The 10632-nt window shown below is 47.1% G+C and overlaps 1 protein-coding gene across 13 annotated transcripts in view; it reads left to right on the top strand.

The window, feature by feature from the left end:
* Window positions 1-9015, top strand: part of ARHGAP24 (Rho GTPase activating protein 24) — a 552712-nt gene extending 543697 nt beyond the window's left edge. For all 13 annotated transcript variants that reach the window (XM_053255944.1, XM_053255948.1, XM_053255950.1 and 10 more), the window contains one exon: window positions 8159-9015. In XM_053255944.1, coding sequence (XP_053111919.1) covers window positions 8159-8402 — 244 coding nt within the window. In that variant the 3' untranslated portion in view covers window positions 8403-9015. The remainder of the gene's footprint in view (window positions 1-8158) is intronic.
* The last annotated feature ends 1617 nt before the right edge of the window (window positions 9016-10632 follow it).

Genomic DNA, 10632 nt, shown 5'->3' on the forward strand with positions numbered 1-10632 from the left:
AGCAGAGAGGCAATGGGCAGGGAAATAGAAAAGCACCCCTCCCGAAATTGCTTTCCCATTCTAAATCACTCTATTTAGAGGCAACTTTTTCTCTTTAAAAAGAAGCCATCACGTTTTTGTTCTATCCGTTTTGTGTCGCGTTTAGCTAGGTCCTTAGCGTGGCTTGCTTGCAATTGTCTGCAAAGGCAGTTGCAGGACACTATTGCCCAGGGGATCTGGCTAGTAGGGAAGTGGGAGGCATCTCTCATCGAACTGGGCTCGACATTGAGCCGGCCTGGTTTGGGTGGTTCAAGTTCAAACCAGACAACCCCCTGGTCCGAAGAACCAACTTGCAGGCCAGCTCGGGCGGGGGGGAATATACTTGTAAAGGGGAATCCGGCTGGGATTCCCCTTTACGAGTAAAGGAGGATTCCCTAGACTAAGAAGAGGGAGAGGTGAAAGGGGAATATTTACCTTTAATTTCCTGCTGGAAGGGATGGCGGCCACACCAGTGGTGGTGACATCAGAAATGGTGGCGGGGGTTCCTCCAACCCCACTGGCTTCTCAAGTGAAAGGCCGGATCGGTTGCGCAGAGGCCATTTGCATCACCATGCAAATTGCGTGGTGACGCAAATGACCTCTGTGTATGTGCAGAGGCCCAAACCAGGCCACGGCCAGCCCAGCCTGTCATTTGGGGGTCTCCGCATCCGCCTCCCTTAGCCGACCCCCCTTCTTAGTCTAGGGAGTCCCCCTTTGTTTGTAAATGTGAATTCCCTTTACAAGTATATCCACCAAGTCAGCCCGCAGTCCAGCTCGGCCGGCTCAATGGCCGTACCAAACCAGACCCGATTTAGCCGAGCCTGAGCCTGGACCGGGCCAGTTCAAATCCAATCCGGATTTGAAATGACTCAGCCAAATGGCCGGCTTGCATATCCTTAGTGGCTAATAGTGCATCAGTGCAGGGGGTGTGGCTAGCTGGTGTGCTCCCATTTACGCTCCTCCGCACATTCACTGAATGTGTGTGGGTGGAGCACCTGAACAGGACTCCTGATGAGCATCTTTCTTGATGCTCATGAACATTCTGAAAACCCTCTTCTTCACAAAATCCTTGCCCACTCACAAGGATTGTATTGTGATACAGCATATTGTCTTCTGCAAAATGCCAGCAATATGTGTCATAGTCCTGTTTTTCACAGTTGTTGGGAAGGGAACAGTGAATATACATCTAGCATCATAATTATAGGAAATTGTATCCTGTTGTTTGAGGATTTACAACTGTGCTTGTTTACTGCCAATAACTTCCTCTCCACCGCCCCCAGTTACAAGGAAGACTTTCAGAATAATTTTTCCATTAGACCTGAATGTTCTGATTTAATAATACTGCTTATTTCAGTTATAATGCTGTTTATTTCAGTACAGTTGTTTTCAGCCGGAACACAGGCATGATTAAAAAAATATGCAGCCGCCATATTTCTGTTTTGGCAGCTAGAAAGGGTCACAAGAAAGCCAATAATCTGATGGCCTTAAAAATAGTAGAAGGGCCTGATTGTGAGTGAGCAGTTGTTTCTCTTCAGCAAAAGATAGTAGCACATGTTTATGTCCACAGTGTCAACCACTGAAGGGGAGAAATAAAAACAATAGCTCATATACTGTGCATTGAGCCGCCTGCCTACGTGACAGGTGAGCTTTCTGCTTCCAAGCCCCTTTAGACTCCACCGGTGCAAAGGCAAGGAGAAGCCATAGGTGCTAAGGAGGAGAGCTGGTCTTGTGGCAGCTAAGCAGGTTCCGACCTGGTTTGCATTTGAATGGGAGATTACATGTGTGAGCACTGTACCATACGTCACTATTAGCCACAATTAGAAATGAAATGTCCAGTTTCAGAGATGGAATAACTCTAATTACCAGATGATGGAGACTTACAACAGAGGAAAGTGATTACTATCAGGTCTTTTTAAAGAACTTCCTGGGGCATCTGCTGGCCACCACTGGAGATTAAATTAGCTGTGTGCTGGTTTGAAGTATCCCTTGATTTTTGCTGCCCAGTTTGCAGGTGGCAAAAATGGGGGAGCATTTTTGATTGATTTTTTTTGCCCTTTGATTTTGGGGTGGTTTACCAGCAGCAGTGGCAGCAGCCTCCAGTGCCTTAAAGTCCTTTCCGCTTAATACCATACCTGTGCAGGCAGTGGCCGCTGTTGCAGCAGCCCTGGAGGCCTCTTTGGTGGCTAGTTCCTAGCAGCCATATTGATTGACAGACGGTGGAGCATTCCATCTGCTGTTTAACAGAACATGCACACCATTGCACAGAGTGCTCCCATGCAACATGCAAGAATTGCACATATGCAGTTGAGCAATAGTCTGGAAATCATGGCTGTCCATTGCACAATTGTGTTTGTGCAATTCTTGTGTCTTATGCAAGAGTGCTCTTGAGCAACTGCATTTATGTTCCGTTAAAGGAAGATGGAACGTTGTGCCATATGTCAGCCATTGTTTTTACAATTAGGGGTGTGCACGGAACCGCGGAGTTGCGGTCCGGCACTGCGGTTGGGGATTCCAAACAAGTTCGGGGGGGGCTTTACTTACCCCCTCAAGAATGCCTCCGTATTTCTTGAAGTAAGCGGGCGGCATACCTCCCTGCCACCCGCTTCATTCCCCCTCCTCCGCGGCTGCTAGTGCTGCTAATCTTCGCTTTGAATCAATACTCAATCGGGCGGCAGGGTATCTCCCAGTCCCTGCCGCCCGGCTCTTCAATGCCCCCCGACTTAGCTTGAATAACCCTGCCGCCCCAGGACCCCTGCCGCCCCTTCCCTTCCCTTCCCTTCCCTTCCCTTCCCTTCCCTTCCCTTCCCTTCCCATGCTCAGGGGGTCGGCAGGAGAACTCCCCCGCCGACCCCGTCCCCTTCCCCGGGCGGCTGCACTCTAAAGTTAGAGCGGGCGGCGGGAGAGCTCCCAGCCGCCCGCTCGCTTCCCCGGCTGCGGCGCTGCAAATGGCTTCTTGGAAGCCTTTTGCGCAGGCGCACTTCCAAGAAGCCATTTGCAGCGCCGCAGCCGGGGAAGCGAGCGGAGATACCCTGCCGCCCGATTGAGTATTGATTCAAAGCGAAGATTAGCAGCACTAGCAGCCGCGGAGGAGGGGGAATGAAGCGGGCGGCAGGGAGGTATGCCGCCCGCTTACTTCAAGAAATACGGAGGCATTCTTGAGGGGGTAAGTAAAGCCCCCCCCGAACTTGTTTGGAATCCCCCACCCGAACCAAAACCACCCGTGCCCGGACCGGTCTGGAGGCCTTTAGAATGGCCTCCGAACCGGTCCGTGCACATGACTATTTACAATCACTCATATCATGTCAAGATGCCTGCACTGCCATCAGGAAGTGCTCCTGAAACCTTTGGGGAAAATTGGCCCCAAATGCCCCCATTTTGCCCCTTTCCCCTGAACACTTTTACTGATATCAATTTTGGCAAAATTGTTCAGCCCAACACTAGACTAGCTGCACTTTGTGTCCTATCCATCAATAGGCTGGTTAGATTAAAGATCTAACCATCAAATTTAGTATGGATCATTAAGAAAGAAACTGAGAATTAAAGTATGGCTCCAGTCTCTTGAACATGATAGCATCGAGGACATTGAGGTGATTGATTGCTAATCCCAGATCAGCCACATGTGTATGCTTCATGACATCTAAAACTTTGCCCTACAGTTCAGCCTGCCTCCTGTGAGTTTCACATTCTTCCTAATTGGAGTGTGGCTTTGGAAGAAATGCAGATGGAATAGAGGCATGGTGCTAATATTTCTGCACTGTAATGCACTCACTCACCTTACCCACTCTACTTAAGTACAGAAGCTGACATTGCTCTGTTGGAACCATTGGCCATGATCCAGCTGCACACGTAGGAGCCAAGGGCGTTGCATGAGTAGCTCAGTGCTGATAGGGGGATGATAGCACCAGTCAGTTGTTTGGAGGGAGGAGACTAAAGCCACCCATTATAAGAACAGCCCTGCGGGATCAGGCCCAAAGCTCATCCAATCCAGCATCCTGCTTCACAGAGTGGCCCATCAGATGCCTCTCAGAAGCCTTCAAGCAAGAGATGAGGGCATGCCCTCTTTGCTGCTGTTGCTCCCCTGCAACTGATATTTAGAGGCATGTTGTCTCTGAGGGTGGAGGTGGCCTATAGCCGGCAGACTAGTGGCCACTGATGGACCTGTCCTCCATGATAAGAATAACATAAGTTCCCAGCAGCCAGATCAAGGAAGGAACAAGCATGCACTGGCATGCAACATTCCTCAGCAGCATATAATGAGAGAACAGGTCGTGCAGTAGTGACCATGGACTGTCCTCTTTGCTAAGCAGTGTCTACTCTGGTTTGCTTTTAGATGGGTGCCTACATGTGAGTACTATACTATCTGCTGCTGTAAGATGTTTATTTATTTAAACACATTTTTATACCACCCTATACTCCCTGGGTGGTTCACTATCTAAAAACACAGCCATTAAAACATTAATGCAATTCAAAGAGTTTCAAATACAGATAACAGCTCAAACTTCAGAACTATATTCCCCTGTAGGGGATGGGGCAGTAGCTCAGTGGGAGAGCAACTGTTTGCATGCAGAAGGTCTGAAGTTTATTCCCTGGCAGCAGGGGCATAACTATAGGGGGGGCAGGGGGGGCACATGCCCCGGGCACCATCTTTTCTGGTCACGTGGGGGGCGCCGCCATGACCAAATTTTTTTTTAATTTTTTGTTAATACAAATGTTTCCTGCTCAGTGCATCAGCGCTGCAGCAGTCAAGGGAGCGCGTCGGTGCCCCCTTCCCCACGAGCGGTCCCTTCCGCGCCACCTGCGCCACCCCCCCATTGCTTTGCTGGCACCTGGCGGCCAGTCAGTGGCCTGGCTTGGCGGCGGTGGCGGGCGCTTGTGAGGAAAAACCTAAGTATAATGTAGTATGTTGGGGGGGGCGGTGGGGGGGCACCATTTCAGTGCTTGCCCCAGGCGCCATTTTCCCTAGTTACGCCTCTGCCTGGCAGCATCTCCAAGCAGGGCTGGGAGAGACTCCTGCCTGAAACCCGGAGAACTGCTGCCGGTCAGTGCATTCTGAACTAGATGGACCAATGGTCTGACTCAGTATAAGGCAGCTTCCTATATTTCTGTGGTTTCTAGGTAGATTGAGGCAAATGGTTTTCAGTTAACCGTGATTTTCATGTTTCAATTAACATGAACTAAAGTGGCTTGGCTTGGCTTTATTTGTAGTTTGTACTTTTTCTGGTAAAAATATTATTACCCATTAAATAATTTTGTTCACAGAATCCCTGGGACAGGGAGGAAGCAAATTGTTTCAATTAACACCATATCAATATATAAACAAAAACAGTATTATGTTAGACCATTGCAGGGACTTGTGCATTTTGAATGGGATTCAAACTTGCCATGTCATCTGTGGTACTGGTCTGTCAAAAGAAAGAGAATTAATCTTCAGGCCCTAGGAAAAGGAGAATATTGGTGAACCACAGCTACCAGGGATAACATAACTCTTAACCTGCCCTGGGTATAGGTCAGGATTATTCCAGTAGCACATTCAGTGGAGAGCACCAAAGAAAAAGACCCATCTTGAACATTATTTGGCAGACACAGAAATGTTGGCTGCACTATAATTTTCAGTTGTTTGATCCAATTTTATATGACCCGGCAGATAGCAATATCACCTTATCTTGTACGAAATTATTCAGCACAAAAGGAAAAGAGAAGGAAACTCATAGTGCGAATAGTTATCCTATTACGAACTGCATTACCAGTCTTAGGAATTGCTGCTCTGAGAGCAGCTTGTGTGCAGTGCTCAAATTATGAAGGGAAGAATAGGGGGGCTTTTACTGAAACCCACCCCCTGACTCTATCTGAAATCACGCTCCCCATAACTTTCCCAAAACAGTGGCTGACATCCTGACTAAGGCAGTGTAAACAGGCCAGGAAGATGCATACGCACTGTGGAGAGATTCCCTACCCGCTGGGGGAGCAACTTTTGACATAGTCCTTTGCCTCTCAAAGTGCCCTGTGCTTTCCGAAAATGTGTCCCTGAGTGGCACGAAGTCCTTAGGGACATATTTGTGGAATGCACTTCTGGAGGCAGAGCAGATCTGAAAATCACTACTCCCTCCACCCCCACGTGCGGACATAGCAGCAGTGGGGAAACTTCCACTTGCATTAAGAGCAGCCTCCTACGGTGAGGGTGCAGCTCCCATTGTGTCCGCACTGCTTTCGTCAGGATGTCAGCCAGCAGCAGTCATTCAAGCATTGTTTGTGTGGGATCTGTGCAGTGGGTATGTCTCAGCAACTACATTAGGAGATATTTTGATAACTGGCGTTGAGCCCAATCCTGTTCTAAAGTACAAGTGCACTTAGAGCTAGTGCCTTGCTCTAAAAGCAGGCTCTCTCTCCTGCCTGCTCTCCTCAATATGTTTATGGGCCAGTCACACATTTAGAAATGGATAAGCAAAGAACACACTTCTTAGGCCTTTCCCCTTCCAGCTGACAGAAGCGGTGGAAGAGGCAGAGAGAGAAGGAAAGATACATTCAGTAGCTGCTCCCAGTTCTTGATGGAGTAAGTGGGATTCCACCAGCTGCGTCCTTATCACAACCATATCTTGCAAGATCTAGCCTGCGGTTGCAGATAAATTTGGGCTTCAGAAAAAGAGAAGTTTGAAATGAAAAATAATTTGCTAAAGAGTGATGGCTACTTCGGTCCCAAATGGCTAATTTAGAACTGGCCATCTTCCTCTTGAAATGCATTTCGATGTAAAGCTGCTCTTTCTCTCAAGCCTGGAGAAGGTGCCAACTCAGAGTCAAATGTTGCTGGTATGTGCAGGATCCTGCCTTAGGCACATGGTCAGAAAAACTCTGCAAGTTCTTTCTCTCAATTATCTTTCCAGTGCAGTCAGGTTGGTTGCGAATGCTACATACTGTGTAATACAGCGTGGGTGTTAGGAGCCCACACTACTTTCCGCTATAGCATAACATTGTGTAAACACTGCACAGCGGGACACCCACTTTCCCCAATGAGTGTTCTATTGCACAACTGCATTTGCGCAACATTACGCTGCAGCGGAGCTGCCATGGTGCACAACTTCATCAACGCTGTTTACATACTGACACAGCAGTGTGCATGGGGCCCTGACCATACACATTGCATTGTGCTGTATGTGAGCAACCATTTTTAGCCTACTTTCCAAAGGAAAAAGGGCTTATGAGATCACCGTGTGTGTGTGTGTGTGTGTCTGTGTCTGTGTCTAATAATGTTTGTGTTTACAGTCTGATACAAATATATAGCACAACAGAGGGGATCCTAGGTAGGGTATCCTGATAGGGTATTTTTATTTCAATCTACCATCTTTTCTCAAGATGGCAGCCATACAAATTGTAATCACCACCTTTTGAACCCGTGCTGACAGTCCAATGCAAACCAGATTCACACCATATGAAAAGGGAGCCTGGAGTCTTGTGACACCTGCTACCTTGAAACAAGATAATAGTGGTCACTCAAATAATAAGCACCACCCCTATACAAGTCTTCACACTTCAGTACAACCAAATTCACAGCATATAGAAGGGGTCCTAGGGTGGTTGACAGGGTCTTTTCATGACAGTTACACATTTTGAAAATGGTGGCTATCACAAATGTTATAAGCCAGCCCTCCCTCCCCCCCCCCCCCGCATTTACATTTGTATGTAAAAAAGAAGAGTGGACAAATAAGTCCCATTTCCAAGACTGATAATCAAATACTATTGGATTTCAGTCAAAACTGTTAATGTGACTTGGATGTTGAAAGACACAGAAAGTAGACTTCATTAGTTCTACTTAGAACTGTTTGTTTATTGATTGCAGAAGTAGTGCTGGGTCAGTCGAAGCTTGCTGGCTGATTATTCTTTCACTGTACATTCCTGGGCAATAAAAGATCCAGATTCTGGCAAGCATTTAAACTGAGTGTGTGCCCTAGTCTTCACTGATGGTGTGTTGAGTTGTACCAAAGTTGACTAAGTTACTCAGCTGGTTGACCAAGTTACTCAACAATACTACTCAGGAGTGAACTTTAAAGGACTACTTAATTCCAATAGGACTACTCTGGAGTAATTCAGTCTGGATGCCAGGCAATGAGTTCTTGTCTTCTGTTTGTTTGTTTTCTAACCTAACTAGTCTTGAGCAGAGAAATATCTCCCTGGAGACTGAAATGATGAGCCTGCATGATGAACTGGAGCAAGAGAAAAAGAAGTTTACAATGGTTGAAATTAAAATGCGCAATGCTGAGCGGGCCAAAGACGATGCAGAGAAGAGGAATGACATGCTGCAAAAAGAGATGGAGCAGTTTTTCTCAACATTTGGGGAACTGACAGTAGAACCACGTCGGCCAGAAAGAGGCAACACCATCTGGATCCAATGAGTACTGCTGACCAAGACTGTGGGCTTCTGGGAAGAGGGTTGTTAAGATATTATATTGTAACAGGTGACTGGTCACCTGGCTGAGGCTAGCACTCAACATAATGTTGTCACCCCTCAAAAGAAGGCACCATGTTGACATAAACCAACCGCATCTGCCATGTGTACTTTTTAATTGAGAAACCATACTCCCTGAATGCATCATAATGCTACTGTCAAGTGTTGCAACTGGGCTTGTGTATATAGATTTTAAATAGGTCATCATGGGGACGAAAATAGAAATACAAGAAAAAAAATATTTTAATGCAAGTCTTATATTTAAACTGGCAAATGGAAACGTCATTGCAATCAAGCTTTATATATTGAGGCTTTTCTCCCTTGCACTTACTTAACATAAGCTATCTTTGGCATTGTGTTACCATCAGCTTATTTTGTATATTGTTTTTCTTTGGTTGCCCTTGTCGCTGGGGAATTAAGATAAACAAATATATATAATGTTAGCTATTAAACAAAAAGCAAGATAATGTGTGACTGTGCTGTTTGTGCCAATGGGTTTGCCCATGACCAAAAAAAAAAAATGTAAATAATTTTATAAAAAATATAACATGCACATCTAATACATTTGAATTCTTTCCTTTTTGTTCGTTTTTGCTTTCAATTCCAAGGGCCTGATCCAGCCTCTCTCCTACATGTACAAGTGGGTGCATGCAGCCTCCCGATGAGCATATTTGGGAGGCGACTGCTGATGTGGGGAAAGGCTGGTGGAAGGGAAGTCCACCAGTCAGGAACAGAACTTGTGGGGTCGCCGTGGAGGTTGCATTGGGACCCCAATTGTCTTATTTCACTGTTTGGTTGCCATGTTATCTCAGCTCGAGCTCTTAGAGAAAACGCTAACTTTTTGATGTATGATTTTTATGACTTATACAAAATGTTTTGTGCTATACCCATGAGAATATCGGATGGGATGCAAGGCAGTTCAATTCCCCTCCATCCCCCAAAAACTAACATACCAGCGGGGCTAGGGGTTAGGGATGTGCACAAAACCGGCAGGCCCGGTTCGGTTCGAGTCTGAACAGGACCTGAACAGAACCACGCGAGTTCAGTTTCGCCCCGCATCGAAACCCAACCCCCCCCACTTCAGTTTGGTTCAGGGGGGTCCACAAGTCAGTTTTAAAGAAATCAGTACTTACTCCCTTGGGGGGGGCTTCTTCAAGGCTGTGGGGGTGTGTGTGTTTCCACAGAGGTTCCCCCTCCCCCCCGTTGGCCTTCCTCATGGCAAAAATCGCCTGGACGGAGCATTTGGCCCTTTCTGGGCCTTTCCCCCATTGCAGCAGCCATTTGGGAGGTTGCCATGCATGCCTAATGGGCCTCGAAGAAGCCCCCCAGAGGGGGTAAGTACTAATTAAAAAAATATTATTTTAATTGACTCACAACCCCCCCAAATGGCCTGGGGGGGTGTCAGTCTGAGATCGGAATGAAGAGGGGGTGGTTCAGTTTGATCCCGAACTGTCAAACCAAACTGGGTCGATGTTGAACACTTTCAGCATCGAACCTGTTTGCACATCCCTACTAGGGGTGACATAGTTGCTTACTTGCCTGTGTTTGTGGGGTATTTAAATAACATCCAAACAAGATACACCCCTGTTGGTGCTGCAATGTAGGCGAAGTGTGTACATGATGTGGGGATAACCACAGAGGTGCCAATACCCACATTGTGCTACATCTGGGGAAAGGATGACTTAAAGGCATTTTCATACCTTTGAATCACCTTTAAGCCCAACTTGTGTTACTAATGTCATTGTCAGATCAGTTTTTAAGCAGAGGAGACAGCAGCAGGTATGCTGGCTAATGCAGGTTTTGCATGCAACTTACAAAGCAATTGGAGCAAGGGCAGCTTTAAGCCTTATATGTAAAGGCACCCTAAATTCAGTGGAAATCTCCCTCTTGAGTTTACTATCTAAGTGTTAAGGCAGCACAGACATGAAGAGCAACATCGCCAGCAGCAGTCGCTTGTGTGTGGCAACTCACCAAAGCTGAAAGGGTCATTTGGAAACTGTGCTGTGTGGTCTCCTTTTTGGCGGACAGGATGTCCTTAGGGCATGGCAAGCAGGGTGACCGCCCTGGGCCCTGCTCTTTTAACCCCCATTAGAATTAACTGCAAAGGGGCCCCGCACTGGCTGATTTGCCCCGGGCCCCGCACCCTGCCAAGGCTCTCTAAGCATAGCCCTGCACCT

Source organism: Hemicordylus capensis, chromosome 5 (genome assembly GCF_027244095.1).
Source record: "Hemicordylus capensis ecotype Gifberg chromosome 5, rHemCap1.1.pri, whole genome shotgun sequence".
Classification (NCBI taxonomy): domain Eukaryota; kingdom Metazoa; phylum Chordata; class Lepidosauria; order Squamata; family Cordylidae; genus Hemicordylus; species Hemicordylus capensis.